We start from the raw sequence: 15,837 nt of genomic DNA, 5'->3' as shown, positions 1-15,837 counted from the left end.
GCTCCCAGAGCTCCTGGGGGGGTGGGGGTGGAAAAACCTTTCCCTTGGACCCAAAGGGGATCCGTCCATGCTGGGAAATTATCGAGTCGGGGAAAAAAGTCTGTAAAAATCTGATTTTTTAAACGATCGACTGTTTAAACTTTCAATAGAAGCAGCTGGGGGGTCAAGAACAATTTTGGAGAGAGGGGTTTTGTTAAGAAAACAAGGAGGAGGTTGACCCCAAAGCCAGATTCTGAAATCAAAGTAACAGAAAGATGATTACTGCTTCCCTCAGGAAAAAAAAATAAATTAAAACCTCCCTGTATTTTATTTTTTTGTAAATTAATTAATTGATTCTCTCTTAGTTGCATTGTAAAGGACTTGAATTTCATATGTGTGTATGTATATATATATATATACATATATAAAAAACCATCCTAAATGGGTAAATTAATGGGGTTTTGGGGGCTGAATTTGAATCTTCACCCGGCAAGGACAAACCCCCGAGCACAATGTCCCCAGCAGCCGAGCTTTTGGGGGCCATGCGTCCATTTGCCACTGGGAAACCCGCTGCGGGGTCGAGGTGGACTCAGAGAGGGCGAAATGAACCCCCCCTTCCCCTGACTTCGTCCAGGAGCCCATGGCTCGTTTTCGCTGGATTTATGACTAATTTTTGGAGATTTTTCACTGCAACCCCCCTCCATCCCTGCCTACTACTCCGGGAAACCAGTGGGAAGGGGTGGCCCCGGGCTCCTCAAAAACTCCAAACGTCTTTCTGTTAAAAATAATAATTCTACGTAATTTTTTAAATCATATTTGCTCCCCAAAACTGATTAGGTTTAAAGTACACAGCTTAGACCAATCCGGCAGCAACACCCCGGGCATTCAGTGGTCTGTTTGTAATCTCAGCCTTTTTCATTAACATAAACACTACTTCAACCAAAATATACACGGCCACCTACGGAGCCGGCGGAGGGAGCGCGGACCGGGCGCGCCGCCCTCTCCGCGGGGATTAAACCGGGTTTACCGGGCGCGGATTGCGCGGAAAACCCACGGGGAAACCGGTGGTAAACCTGTGTTTTCACTCCTGTCCCTGCCCCGGGATAATATCAGGGAAAGAAGGAATTACCGAACACAATTACCCAGCACACAGCCCCAATCCCGGGGTGTTTTCCCTCCATCCCTCTGTTCCGCGGGGCCCCGGACGCGGATAACGGCAGTGGGGTCGGCAGCGGGGCCGGGACTGGGCCCCGACCGGGCCGGACTGTTCTGCCCGCGGGAGTCTTTCCCTCCAGCTCACCCCTGTTTTCTAGGGAAAAAATAAAGATATTGTCTATGTCTTATTATTGGTTTCTCAAGGAAATGATTTCCCTCTCTGTACCCGCTGCCTTGCTTGCTTTGGGGTTTTGGCTTTTGTGCTTTTTCTCCATTCTACCCTTTTCTGTCTCTCACTTCTTTCTTTTTCACTTTTCTCTTGCTCTTTCAATCTTTCTTTTTTTTCTTTTTTTCCCCTTCCTTTCTCTCTCTTTGAGTCCTTCCTTCCTTTCATTTTCTTTCTTTCTCTCTTCTCTTTTTCTCTTTCTCTTATCCTTTCCTTCTTTTTTTTCCTTTCTCTCTCTTCCTTTAATCTTTCTTTCTTTCTTTCTTTCTTTCTTTCTTTCTTTCTTTCTTTCTTTCTTTCTTTCTTTCTTTCTTTCTTTCTTTCTTTCTTTCTTTCTTTCTTTCTTTCTTTCTTTCTTTCTTTCTTTCTTTCTTTCTTTCTTTCTTTCTTTCTTTCTTTCTTTCTTTCTTTCTTTCTTTCTTTCTTTCTTTCTTTCTTTCTTTCTTTCTTTCTTTCTTTCTTTCTTTCTTTCTTTCTTTCTTTCTTTTTCTCTCTCTTACACTTTGTTTCCTTTTTTCTTGCTTCTCCGTTTCCCTATTTCTGCGTTTTCTTTCAACTTTCTCTCTTTCTCACTCTCTGCTCTTCATTTCTCTCTTTCCTTTTTCTCTCTCCTTTCTCTTTGTTTCTCTCTCTTTTTTTTTTTTGTATTCTCTTTCCAGTTCTTGTTCTTTATATAATTTTCTATTTTAATAGAAAGTAAATATTCTTTTAAAATAAATACCTTATTTTCTTTCTCTCTCTCTTTCTTTGTCTTTTTTCTTCGTCTTTCTATCTTAATGTGTGTCCTTCTCTCCATTTTGTCTGTTCTCCCTTACTCTCCTGTTTTCTCTCCTCTCTCACCTCCAGAACAATCTCTTCCCATACCCATTTATTCATTGCAGTATTTGGAGGCACTTCTGTTTTCCTTTTCTGGGACTGCGGGGCAACCCCGAAACAGGGCTCTGCTCCAGCTCTGCTCCAAAACCTCTTCCCGATGTAAAGAAAAAGCCCTTTCCTGCGGTGCCAGCGCAAATTCCCCAGCCCGGCTGTATTTGGCTCCACCGCAGCCGTTTCAGCTCAGTCGGGAGGGTTCGGAGACCCCCGCGAGTCGGACCCGCTCCCACCCAGGGCTGCGCAGGCAGATTTGGATACTGTTTAAAGGCTCAGCACCGTGGTCCGATGTCCCCCCGCGGGGGGATGGGGGACACGGGTGTCCTGGGGCTGTCTCTGCCCCGGGCACCGGCAGCTCCACCGGCTCCGTCCCCGCAGAAATCCCGCGGCTGTGGGTGGGGGGGAAAAGTCCTTTATCTCGCAGTGCTTTGAGCCAAGTGTTCAAATTCGATCGTTTCCAAGGGAGAAACGAATATTCGTGGAGGAAAAAGATCTTGTACTGCAACCAAAGCCCTCGGGCAGCATCTTTCTGCGCAGGTACCCGCAAAATCTGCGGGGGAAAGGGATTTGCTCCCAGCGCTTCGGCAGCCGGGCAAAAATTCCCTCGTTCACCGATTTTCAGGAATTACAATGCAAAATCACTTGGTATATTTTAAAAACTTGAATTTGAGGGAGATTAAGGGCGCTGAGCTGAGGGGGCTGCACAAAACGCTCTGGGACATTTTATAATTTTCGGAGCGATTCTGAGAACGGGAAAAGCATAACCATTTCTGGGGTCATTATTCGAATTTTTCGTGAGTTCTACGCCAGTTCTGGTGTTTTGTTTTGGTGCAGTTTTTTCCTTTGTCTGGGGATTTGTTTGGGATTTTTTTTGTTTTGATTTGTTTGAGCTTTTTTTTTTTACAGAATTGTTCCCTATTCCTCTCTGACTTTCACACACGCACGTCCCTTTCTCCAAGAACCCCAGAAACGCAACGGGAAGAGGATATATCCGTTCGATTCCTGCTATCGGGCAACCACTTTGCAACAGAAATTGTTTAATTTCGAGTCATAACAACTCGTGCTGTGGAAAGTCTTCCCACCTTGGGTCGGGCATTTCAAGTATCCACTGTGCATGTTTCCCGGGAATGCCAACTGAGAATTTTGTTCCCTGCAGAACATTCTTTAAAGCCTCCCCAAATCACTTTTAATGTTTAGCTGGGAACCGGTTGTGCAAACCTGGGCACCTGTTATAAGGAGGTGGGAAAGTTGTTTTACGAATTTTGGGTGTATTTTAACTCTCTGCTCTGGCAACTGCAAAGTAAAGGGAGTCACGAATCTGCAGCACTTTGTAGTGTGGCTCCAGAGCCCGCTGGTGCACTCCATCATTAGTTGGGAGTTTTAGAGACGGAAAACAGTTTTTGTCGGGAAAGCTTCCAAGGAAAACCATCCCCAGGTCTTTGCTAAGCGGGGAGCAGGGAGAGAGCAACTGCAGTTGTTTAGAGATGGGATTTCTCACGTTGTCTGTGAACATGTGTCCCGAACCCCCACTTCGGGTTGGGAAAGGGAGGCATGGAGTTTATATGCGGGATTTAATATTGAAAGAAGGTTAAAAAAATGGAGGCTACAAGGCCGTCCTGCAGCCCAGACCCTCTCCTTGGGGAAACGGCCCACGGGTGGTGGGTTTTTTCTTCCCCCAGAGGGATACTCCGAGGTTCCTTCCAGAAAAATTGCTTTTACAAGCGGAGGAACCTGCTCGGTCCCGAGGCAGCGTGGGAGCTCCGTGGGCAGAGATAAGAGGGTCAAAGCCCATCTTCTGCACCAGGGACATTCTCACCGAGCCCCGCTGCGGACTTTGCTCCCCCGGCCAGGTACCCGGGCAGGGTGGTACCTCCCGGTAGGTCACGGTCCCTGAGCACCCTCGCCCTCAGCATCCCTCTCTGGCAGCCACTTCTCTTGCCACATCCCTCCCCACGACGGACCGCCGTGTCCTGCGTGGAAGACTCTACCTCCTCAGTCCTCTGTCCCTGCTCGGCAGGTGACAAGGCAGAGGGGGTAGTGGCTGATGTGGATGTTGGGAATCCCAGGGATATTTTCCCTGGGGAGCTCCCGGGTGCTGACACTCCCTCTTTCCCCGTGGCCGGCTGATGCTCCTGCCTCGGTGGTCCTGGGTGGGACGGTGCTGCACGAGGTCCTTTCTTCCTCCGAGGAATCCCCCCGGATCCGCACCCCGGGGCTCTGCAGGGTCACGGAGACCGTGTGGGTCCCCCCAACCTCCCCCAGGGGTTTTCCTCTCAGGGGGCCCGTTGCCCGCACCCCCAGTCCCAGGGTACCCTCCGCACCCCGGGGTGCTGTCCCCTGAAACAAGGAGGCCGGATCCTTCCCAAAACCCTCTGGATTTGTTTTCCGCATCTCCCCGCGATATTTAGAAGCAGACGTTGCAGCCACCGTTCCTATTATTTATCCCGTATATACGGTCCCCGATGCTTTTAGTAGACGTAGAAGAAAATAACCTGCTCCTCCTTTATGTGGGATATTCCGTTTTAACTTCTCCCACCTCTCCGTGCAGAAGGATTTTGTGTGATACCCTGAAACCGGGGGCTGATGGCCCTCGTCTGCTCGACGCTAAAAATTCCCCCCTCCACTATCACCGGCACATTGATGCGATTTCGATGGGGTTTTGGTCTAAAGTTGGGAAGAAAACAACGAAAAAGAAAAGTTTCATAAGGCTGGAAATAAGACTGAGCCCCGGGGAAGCCTCTTGTTCTCCCCGTTTAGTGGGGACCCCCCGACCCGGCTCGGCCCGGCCAGGCTTTTCACATCGGCAGCCGCCGGGGACTGGAGGTGGTTCCCGATCCGAAAAAAAGCTCAGCGGATCGAAATGGTTCTCCGAAATCGCTGTCACAATTTTACCTCTAGCCCAATGGAATTTGGGGCTAGAAAAGCTGGTAGTGGCTACTCGTTTTGTTTGGATGCCACTGCTGTGTCAAGTTGCTGGGAGAGGGGTTATCCCTTCCCAAGGGTCCTGTTTGCTTTGGGAGCATCCCCAGCACCGGGCCCCCAGGGAAGAAAACTTTCCAAGAAAGCATGGATGTCTCAGCAATGCCAGATTGTATTTACACCTGGATTTACAATTCGGGCTGTCTTTAGGGGCGAACTTGTTCGCTGAAGGATGGCCGGGAGCATCACGCGCCGGGTCCCAGCTCTTCTCCGGCTCAGCCCTGCTGTTTCTCTCGGTACTCAGGTCCTCGGGGCTGAATCCCAGCCAGTCCAAAGCATCCCCCCCGGGAAAGTATTCTAGCTATCCGTCCCTGAGCAGGGATATAAATACCCGGAGATATTTGGAAGATCTCTGTGGGAAGCGATTGTGTCTAAGTGGTAGCGCTCGGAGCTTATTATCGCTGGAACCGATTTGTATTGCAGGGACTAGGTCCTGCCAGAAAACTCCAAAGAAAAAAAAAATCCTGCTCTGAAGAAGGCTGTAAATTCCTGTGCTGCAATATTTCATCGAAGGACGTCACGGAAAATCTGGGCTTGAAGGGGGGAGTCTCGGGACGGGCAGAGGGGGGAAAAGGGAGACAAAAAGGGGGGATTAAGATTTTCCTTTTTTTTTTTTCCTTTCTGACCAAAGTCTGAACTCCTGCCTGAGGCGCGGCGGTGACAGCCAGCCCGCACCTCCCCGCAGCCGCCTGAGGCTCTTCGGCAGCTTAGCTGCGCACCCGCTCCCAATTTCGGCTTCTGCTTTGCCAAAATCTCCTCCAGGTCCCATTCGATCCTGGAGGCCGGGCTCTGCCTCCAGGGATGCGAGGGCCCGAGGCTGGGCTGTGGGTGCCACTGGAAAGGGCCCGTCCACGATCGGGCACTCGCACACGCGTGGAGCAAAGCGCTACCGTGTGTGATGGACCCACGAAAAATGATTGGGGGTGCGTGTGTGTCCCTAAGAACAACCTCTCCCGCGGTGCTTCCACCTTCCCCCCAGCGCCCCTCTCCCCAGCCTCGAGCCCCTCGCTTGAACGCGCCCCCTCGCCTTTAAATAAACATTTAGGGATCGATTCGCCGCGGATTTGGGGCCGGCGGCCACGGGGATGGACGAGACCGAAAAAAACCCCAACCAGCCGAGGGAAACAGGCTGGTGCTGGGGAAGAAGGGGGGGGTCTTGCGGGTGGTGTTAATGCAAAGCAGGGCAGCGGGGAGGGGGACATGAGGCGGTCACTCCCCTCGCCCTGGGTGGTCCGAGCTCGGAGGAACACCCCGGCCCCTCTCGGAGCAGCACCCAGCCCGCCTCTAACAATACCACCTATATACATTTCCATACTCGGATTACACCCGGCCTGCTTGCAAAGTTGACTTCACTTAAGCAATTAGCTAGTAAAAATACCTTCGGCGCAGGAAAAGGAAGAAAGCTCGGATTTGTCTATTTTTACACAAAACACGGCCCGAGTTTCGGGGAGGGGGAAGGAAGGGGAGCGGGTTTGGGAAGCAGCCGATTGGGAAGCGCAGCGGGGCCGGGGGGTGTTCGCGGGACCGGTAAAACGGGATCCAAACGGGATTAGAAAGGCTAATTGCACCAGATGATGGTTTAATTTTTGTATTTTCTTCTTTTTCTCCTTTCTTTCCATCTCTCCCAGTCGACGACTGGAGGAGGACACGCTTCACCCACCCAAACCACCAGCAAACGACACCAAAAGCGGATCCCGGTCCTCCACACACCATCCTCCTCCTCCCACACCAGCCACGACCCGGCTTTTCTCCCCCAAAATTCTCCTTTCCCCAACTCACAGGCTTGGGTTAAAACCCAACCTTTCTGTTATTCCCACGACGAGGCCTATAGAACCCAAAGCTATATATTCCCTCTTTTAACATTGGCTCGCTTTAATAAATATATCGGAAACAAAATCTTCACATTCCTGAAAGATACTGCGAGAGGGGGAAAGGGCACTCGAGAAGGAACTGATTTTCGTTGAATGGAAATAGTTTGATTTACACGGAGAGTTTTGGGGTTTTTTTCACCCTGAGATATTTTTTTTCCTAGTGGAAACGCTGCCGTTGGGGACGGTTTTGAACGTGGCTTTTCCACGAGCTCCTAGTGTTGTGTTTCGAGCTCCATCCCCGGGTGTTTCGGGGACAGATCGTGGAGATTCAGTCTCAGAATTAGATAAAACAAAGAAAAACACCCCTTTCGCGATCCGGGGGGAGACATTCGATGCGGAGCAAAGCTCCGGGTCGGGGATGCTCTCCCACGGCAAAAATAAAAAGAAATGCAGCGAGAAGCGGCGAGGTTATTCTGCACTAGCCGCCTCGGGGCTGTAAACACCGGGGACGGTGATCGCTTCCCAAAAAAGCGATTTTTTTTGGTGATAGTCCCCCTTCCCGAGCAGTCGCTCTGCTCCGCGTTCTGCTCCGCGCCGGCGGCCCCGGGCGGGAGGAGCAGCGGCCGCCGCCTTCCCGGACAGCCGGAGCTGCTCGTCGTCCTCTTCCTCCTCCTCAAGGGAAAAGCTCCAGAAATAACTGTCCCAACCTTCTCCCACCCCCTCCCTGGCTACCTGCCCCCGGCCTGGGCTTTCCCCAGGGCTCTCCCGTGCCTGTCCCCATCCCATCGCACCGGGAACGAGAGGGCCGGTGCTTTCTGCAGGAGGACTTTTTTTTTTTTTTTTGGCGGAGAGGGGGCAAAGGAGGGGAAGAGGGAGGATAGACGGAAAAAAAGCCAACGACAATCCCGAAGTGAAATCCCTCCTGGTTGTACCACAGATGTGACAGGCGCCCCGGAGGCTGCTCACAACTGCTCGCCAATAACGCGGAGGGAGTTTGGAAACCCGATCGGTATCTATCTTTCCTTTAAAAGGCATTAAATTATCATTAAAAACTTGAAAAGCGAATCTGGTAGAAGGGGGGCTTGGGGAGGGGGGTGTCCCCCCTCTCTCTGCTGAGGGTGCAGCAGGATGCATCCACAGCACTGCGGCGAGGCCTGCAAGTGGTTTGTGGTGGGGTGTATCTTTTCCCCCCTTCCTTTCTCTCTTCCTTTCCCCAGTCGCGGAAGGGAGCTCGCTGCAGCAGCCAGCACATCAGCAGCCCTGAAAGCTCAGGCTCCTTCCCCCGTGCCCACCCACAATCCCACACCCCCGCAGCTCAGCTTTCCACGCACAGTCCGCAAGAAGGTGACAAAGGTTTCAAGCGACTTACCTCGAGTGACAGCTCTCCCGATGGCACGATGCTCAGAAAGGAGGCTTTCTGGGGGAGAGGGGAGGGAGAAAAGGGGGTCTCTACCCCTCTGCCTGTCTATTCTCCCTCCCCCCGCCCGCTGTGTGCGCCCGTGGCACCGCCAGAGCTGAGCATCAGGCTCCGGGCATTCGACTATGGAACTCCGGCACAGATTTATATACACCCCCCGAAAAAACCCCAAAGCAACCCAAAACAAAACAACCCACCCTCATCCCTAAAGCAGCCTCGGAGCAGGTGAGGGGTCCGAAGCCCGTTCCCGGCCTCGGAGCGGCGGCGGAGGCAGAAAAGGGCATTTCTCGAGGCAGCGGGAATTTTCGCCGATTTCTTTTTATTAAAGCACCCCCGAGCCCGTGTTTACATTGCGCAGTATAAACATCCTGCCCGGGCCCGCCGAGCTTAAAAGAGCTCACGGAGAGGGGGTTTGAAGTGGGTGAAGCTCCGCGCAGCGCGAAGCTGGAGGCCGGGCAGCTCCTCTGCTGCCTCACGCCACGCGCGGAACCTCCGCGGGCCCCGGCCCCTTCCACGGCCCTCGTGGGGCCCTTCCCGTGGTTTTCAGCAGTGGGAAGGCGGGTAGGGAGGGGGCGGAGGAGCCCCACGCAGCGTCGCGGTCACTCGTGGCATAAAACACACACACACACACACGCGGTGCCCCCGCGTCGGGCAGGGGGGCGTCGCGCAGGCCCCCCCGAGTGGGGTAGGGCGGCGTGGAAAGGGCTCTTTAAAAGCTGCCCGCCAGCGGGGAGCGGGAGCGGAGGGGGCCGGGACGAGGCGGCGGAGGGGCCGCCCGGGAGGGCGGGGGGGAGCGGGCCGGGGCGGGGATCTCCGCTCCGCGCTTACGTCTGTCAAGGAGCGGCAGACGCCGCTGCAAAGAGATAAAGTAGAAGGCGAGCGGCGGGGCCGGAGGCAGACTCGACAGCCACGGCGATGGGAAGCAGCTCCGCGCAGCACCGGCAGCGCCAGCCCAGCTAGAGCCGGCGGAGGGACGGCGGCGGCCCCGGGAGCCCGGCCCGCCGAGGGGAGCGGGGCAGGCGGAGGCGGCGGCCGCCGGCTCCTGGCTCGCAGCAGCCCAGCTCAGATCGCTTCCACCCATCCCGCCTCCCTGCGGCCACCCCCCGACCCTCCGCCTCTCGCTCGCCTTCTGCAGCCGCGCTCGGATTTAGGGATAAAGTGGGAGGAGGAGTGAAAAGGGGGGGTGGGGGGTGTCGTCGCTTCCATTTGTTTATCCGCGGAGGGGTGAAGTCTCCCGGTGGAAAGAAAACCCCGCCGGGGGGCCGGGAGGAGGCCGGAGGGAGGGTGGTGGGTGAGTGGCGGCGAGCCCCCAGCAGTGTGGCCTTTTGGGGGGGCGCTGGGGGGGCGGCGGAGGAGGGCCGGGGCTGGGGCTGGCCGCCGCGGACCTGGCCGTAGATGACTGCAGAAGCGCAGCAGGCTCTGTCCTCTCAGCCCCCTCCTCCTCCGGTGCAGAGCAGCTACGGCCCCATGTCCTCGGTGGCTGAGAAGCAGCCGCAGAGCTCGGCCATGGACACCGCGTCGGCGGGGACCGGCGGGGCCGCCGGCAGCGCCCCGGGCAGCGGCGGGGCCCCGGGCAGCGCCGGCCCTAAGGCGAAGAAGACCAACGCGGGGATCCGGCGGCCGGAGAAACCGCCTTATTCCTACATCGCCCTCATCGTCATGGCTATCCAGAGCTCTCCCTCCAAGCGCCTGACCCTCAGCGAGATCTACCAGTTCTTGCAGAGCCGCTTCCCTTTCTTCCGAGGCTCCTACCAGGGCTGGAAAAACTCGGTGCGCCACAACCTCTCGCTCAACGAGTGCTTCATCAAGCTGCCCAAAGGGCTGGGACGCCCCGGCAAGGGCCACTACTGGACCATCGACCCGGCCAGCGAGTTCATGTTCGAGGAGGGCTCGTTCCGCCGCCGGCCCCGCGGGTTCCGGAGGAAATGCCAGGCGCTGAAACCCATGTACAGCATGATGAACGGGCTCAGCTTCAACCACCTCCCCGACAGCTACGGCTTCCAGAGCCCGGCTAGCGGGCTTTCCTGCCCCCCCAACAGCCTCTCCCTCGAAGGGGGCTTGGGGATGATGAACGGGCATTTGTCCAGCAACGTGGAGGGAATGGGCCTGGCGGGACACTCCGTGCCCCACCTGCCTGCCAACGGTGGGCACACCTACATGGGCGGCTGCACCGGCTCCTCGGCAGGGGAATACCCGCACCACGACAGCTCCGTGCCCGCCTCCCCGCTGCTCCCCGCCGGCGGCGTGATGGAGCCCCACTCGGTTTACTCCAGCTCGGCCTCGGCGTGGGCACCCACCGCCTCGGCGGCCCTCAACACCGGCGCGTCCTACATCAAACAGCAGCCTCTCTCGCCCTGCAACCCCACAGCCAACCCGCTCTCCTCCAGCCTCTCCACGCACTCCCTCGACCAGCCCTACCTGCACCAGAACAGCCACAACACCGCCGACCTCCAAGGTAAGGCGCGGACACGCGTGGGACACGCCCGGGACCGGGGACTGCCGACCATGCGTGGATCCCGGTCGGGCTGCTCCGAGCGGGGATCCCTCTTCGTGGGCAGTTTTAATGCGCTTCCCGAGGGAGAGCCGCTGTGCCCTCGCTCCTCGCCTCCCTTCCTGGGGACAACCGGGCAGCCGTCGGGGCTCTTCGCCGCTGTGGGGCCGGGAACCGCTGGGCCGAGGCTCCGTTCCCCCGGGCCGGGGCTCCGCTCCCCCGGACGGCTGCTTTGCCTCCGGGCCTAAGGCTGGTGGGTTCAGGCAGGCTGGAGCTCCGGGAAGGCGAGGCCGGGTATGCGCCCGAGGGCTCTTCCACCTCCATCGGGACTTAGCGGACTCCGGAGGGAGAAAAGGGGGAATGTCCTCATCGGGAGGTCCGCCACCCGCGCCCTCCCGCCCCGTCCCATCCGTTCCCGTTCCCCGCCATCAACTGTGTTTTCCACACATCTCAGGGCTGTATTTTCCAGGCCCATCGCCTCCCTCCGCCCACGCCAAAGCAGGCGGCCCAGATCCCCCGAGTCCCCCACGCTCTGTAGCCTTATCCCTGACCCCGCAGTGGAGCTGACGGGGGTGAATTTGCCCTGGGTCGTGGAAGGGAGATGGTGTTTTGTCCTGGAATAGGCCTTGGGAAGGACGAGGCCAGCTCTAGGCTTCGCCCTGCGGCCCAAATTCACCTCGGGATGGGGTGGATGGGGGACTCTGAGGCACTGGGGAGCCCCGGGAGCCATGGCCGGGTGACCGGGCAGATCTGGGGGGCTCTGCACATCACCCCGGGCCTTTCAGGGGAGTGGGATGTACCTGACAGAAACGGGTGTGAAGCGGACCATTAGCGGGTCAAAATCACCAAGCGAAGCAGAGGAAAAGCATGAGCCGGACCGGGCCGGAGTGGTGGAGCCCGGACAGAGCCCCGAGCGGGGTTGGGCTGGGGCAGCGCCCGCTAAGGGCACCCTCCACTCCCGGGTGTGTTCCGGGTGCTCAGCGCGCCCAAGGCCTCCGGAAAACGGAGCTGGAATCTGCCTCGAGGAGCCACCGGGCCCATCCGAGGCCTTAAAACGAAACACTCCGATTAACACCCAAATGGGTGATGGTGAGCGGTCCGGGCAGGGCACTCCATCCCCAGCGCACCCCGAATTCCAGGGGCGCTTTTCTGTGCCGAGGTGGCGGAAGGAGCGGCAGGAACAGCCCCGCTCCCCGTGGCCTCTCACCCCCGGCCCCCCTCCCGGTCTCCGCCGCCGGCCCCGGGAACGGACGGGCTTCCCCTCTCCGCACCCGGCGGGTATTCCGCACGGGAGGAGGCGATGGGAAAAGCAGTCGGGGCGAAAAAAAATATAAAATGTCAAAAAACCCCTAAACCCAGCCGAAATCCCTTCTCCTCGCAGCACCCTTGGGCCGGGCAGGGAAGCGCCTTCGCGGGGCCTCGGGAGTCCCCCCTACCCACCTGCCCGCGCCCCGGAGCCCCAATAGTGCCCGTGCATGGGAAAATACCCCCAGTTTCGCGCTCAGACTGGGGGGTGCGGAGGGATTGGGTTGTTGGGGGTTATTTTTCAACCCCAGACGGCGGCTGCTGACCATCTTTCCCCCCGTCCCGCAGGCATCCCGCGGTATCACTCCCAGTCTCCGAGCATGTGTGACAGAAAGGAATTCGTCTTCTCTTTCAACGCCATGGCCTCCTCTTCCATGCATTCGGCGGGCAGCGGCTCCTATTACCACCAACAAGTGACATACCAGGACATCAAGCCGTGCGTTATGTGATACGGGGCGGAAAAAACACCTCCTGGGCCGGCAAGGCCTGACCCGGGCGCTGAGCACCCCCCAGGACCCTCTCGGTGGAAGGGGGGGGTCTCTGCAGACTGGCTATGGGCAGGAGGAAAAGACTGGAGCCCCGGGAAGCGGCGGGGAGTGCGGCCCTGGGGCTGAGCCTGACCCGCAGCTGAGCATCGGCCGGACCCGGCCCAGCCGGGTCTGCGATCACAGACCGTCTCTGCCTTCTTCTGCTTGGGGACGGGTTGAGAAGAAAGCAAAAGCAGCCCCCCCCCCATCACCCCCGAAACCCCCGACTGCGAGTTTGGGTGAAGGGTTTGACAAATGAGGTTTTGATGCTTCTTAAAAAAAAAAAATTAAATTACAAATTCGGGTTTGGAATTGGTGTTGAGCGATGCCACCGGCCCGACTGGGAGGAACAGAACCGGATCGGGCTGGGGGCGCTGGAAAGGACCCCGACCCCAAACCCCCTCGGTCCCGTCTCACTTCGAGCCCGGAAAAATACTTTTTTTTTTTTTTTTTTTTTTTTTTTTTTTTTGCCGGCAAACACCCAGCGGGCAAAAATCTCTCAGAGGGATTTTTTTTTTAAACTGTTAATTTTGTGGTTTTTGCCTGCATAAAGACTGCAGGATCAGACCCTATGCAGAGAGAATAAGGCACTTTGGAAAGAGACAGGCATGCTCATCCTGTTATTTATTCGACTTTTTTTTTTGTTGTTGCTAATAATCGAGACACGAATAGTCTCAGTTGATCAGTATTAAATCGGGGAATCTCTGTTGGCAATATTTGCCATATAGATTTTTGTTTTTTAGTTAACCTTTGTAAATTTTAAACCGATCGTGGTCTCTGTGTAAAGACAATCCTCCATATGTTTTTATAGAAATATATATATAATGAAGGATTATTCCCCTCCCTCTCCCTCTCTATTTTTTCTCCCTGACGTTGTACAGTTCCGTGACACCTATTTTAATTCTTTCTGCACTGTATAAAATTGTAATTATGTGGGTTTGTTTTTTGGTTTTTGTTTTTTTTTTTCGCCCTGCCCTTTTGTGTACGTTTTGTCTCTAAAGAAAAAAAAAACCGAAATAAAACATGTATGTTATTTGTACATGGGCTTCACGATTGTATGAGCAGCAAATAAACGAGCATGCGGTGTAACAGGCGTAATTATATCTGAGGAGTCCGCGGAGCGCGGAGGGGCCGCGCAGCGCCCGGCCCGGCCCCGCAAACCTTCGGGCGATAATTCCGTCTCGGTGCAGACTCAAAAAAAGGACCTTTTTGTGGTTTTTTGAGGCTTCCGCGGAGTCCCGGTTACTCATTTCCCCGCGCGGAAATATTTCAAATGAGGATATTGAAACGAAGGAGGAAAACCGGAGGTGATTTTTATTTTTATCTTTTAATTCTTCTTATTATTATTTCATTTTTTCCCCTCCAAGAAGAAAGCGAAAGGCGGTGTTTGACAGCTCTTTGCCCCTCACTCGGAGTCAAGGCGTGTGGCTGCAGGGATGGAGCCCGCGGCTCCTTGTCTCTCCTCCTCCGTCCCAGAGGGACACGGGCATTTTCCAAGCCGCGCATCCCTGTGGAATCTCCGAGGGCTACAAGAGCGGCCGCGGCTGGGAGAGCACTAAAACTTCCCGCGGGGTTTTCCCCGCGGGAAAAAGAAATAAAAGTTAATAAAGTTTAAGAAAATTATTAAAAATTAATAAACAGGAATAAAAAGAAGAAAAATCAAGTAGATTAACTCCTGCACCATCTCTGTCCTGCTCTGGGCAGCGATAAAATCCCTGTCTGAAAAATAGGTATTTTCCTGCTAAATTTGGGAGTATTTGGTCTAATTGTGGATACTACAGTATCCAGGAATTTTTGTGCCTTAGTTTGTGGACCAATATGTCTCTATCAACGCTCATACTATGGATATGAATGCATATAAAAATAGATGCAGGCGAATTAATCTGATTACTTGGTTGTGTATTTCTGTCTTTATATAGGGACATTTAGTAACTGCACACTAATTAGCCCAGCTCCGCGTAATCAGCTTAATTAAAAGCAAAGGGTTTTTTTTTCTGGAACAACAACCAACAAATTTGAAATATTATTTTAATTAAGGCAGGCAATAATAGCTTTATTAGAGTTGGTGGAGGCCTTTCTCACAGTGGGGTTTTTGGTTGTTGTTTTGTGGGTTTTTTTGAGAAGGTTTGTGGGGTTTCGAGGTGTTGGGGGCTTTTTGTTGTTGTTGTTGTCTGGGTGGGTTTTTTTTTAATCTCTTTTTAGATCTCTTTAAGATACTGACAATCTACCTGCAGTATTCCGTGGTTTTCCCTGTTTTTATACCTTTCTGGGTTGATCCTTCCCTCCATCGATGCCCATCCCTGTTGGAGGTGAGCACAGTGTTACCATCCTTTTTAAATACAAGCCAAAACCAGAGGGTTTTTTGCCCCTGAAGCAAATATCTGCACTAGGTGTGGCTGAGATAAAGGTCCAGGGTTAGGAGTTCAGTCTCTGCCAAGTGGTTCTTCTTTCCTTGAAATCTCACTGTCACTCCCAAGCTTCATTTTCATCCTTTGGATTAATATTGGACTCACTCATTGGCACATAGAGCTGATGCCAGGTTGGAAGGGGCAGAGAGGCACTTTGCAAGCCTCAGGCCCAGCTCAAAGAGGTTTGATATCTGGTCCCCAACAAAGGTTGACATGATTCATTTTTCTCCCTCCCGTCGTTTTCCAAACCTGGAAAAACAGAACCACCACATACCGTGGACGCCACATATTCCTCAAGCCAGTGAGCGCAGTCTAAACAGACAGCTCTCCATCTCAGACACCCACATCAGGGAGCAGAGCCTGAAACCCCACAGGCTCCTGCCCCCAGCCCTTCGTCTGCACAAGACCAGCTTGATTTTTCCCAGCGTATATTGTCCCATGGGGTGGCAAATCCCGAGCTGCTGCCACAAGCGGTGCCTTTGTACAAGCTCCAGGAGCAGTTGGGCTCTGGAAGGAGGTCAGGAGGAATAAACTTGCTCAGAGTGGCTGTGGGAGCCCTGTAAGAGGAGATGAGCCACGGGCTTGCTCAGAAATGTGGTATTTGCTCCTGTAGCAGCCCAGATCTGGCCGTGCTCAGCTGCTGTGGTTCAGCTCAGATATCTGCTCCCT

General features: G+C 54.6%; 1 protein-coding gene across 1 annotated transcript; it reads left to right on the top strand.

Annotated features, from left to right (window-relative positions):
* Window positions 1-9,289: 9,289 nt before the first annotated feature.
* On the top strand, window positions 9,290-13,849 carry FOXF1 (forkhead box F1). Its single transcript, XM_064670984.1, has 2 exons — window positions 9,290-10,892; window positions 12,522-13,849. Exons 1-2 carry the CDS (start codon window positions 9,833-9,835, stop codon window positions 12,680-12,682), a joined length of 1,221 nt encoding a protein of 406 aa, XP_064527054.1. The 5' UTR covers window positions 9,290-9,832; the 3' UTR covers window positions 12,683-13,849.
* Window positions 13,850-15,837: the final 1,988 nt, after the last annotated feature.

Source organism: Pseudopipra pipra, chromosome 14 (genome assembly GCF_036250125.1).
Source record: "Pseudopipra pipra isolate bDixPip1 chromosome 14, bDixPip1.hap1, whole genome shotgun sequence".
NCBI classification, from domain to species: Eukaryota; Metazoa; Chordata; class Aves; order Passeriformes; family Pipridae; genus Pseudopipra; species Pseudopipra pipra.
This window is presented reverse-complemented; position numbering and strand designations above follow the sequence as displayed.

Excerpts from the sequence above, each read along its gene's own strand:
- FOXF1 (XM_064670984.1), top strand. The coding sequence starts at position 9,833 with ATGACTGCAGAAGCGCAGCAGGCTCTGTCCTCTCAGCCCCCTCCTCCT. Across the intron at positions 10,893-12,521 it reads CAACACCGCCGACCTCCAAG|GCATCCCGCGGTATCACTCC; the intron begins GTAAGGCGCGGA and ends CCCGTCCCGCAG.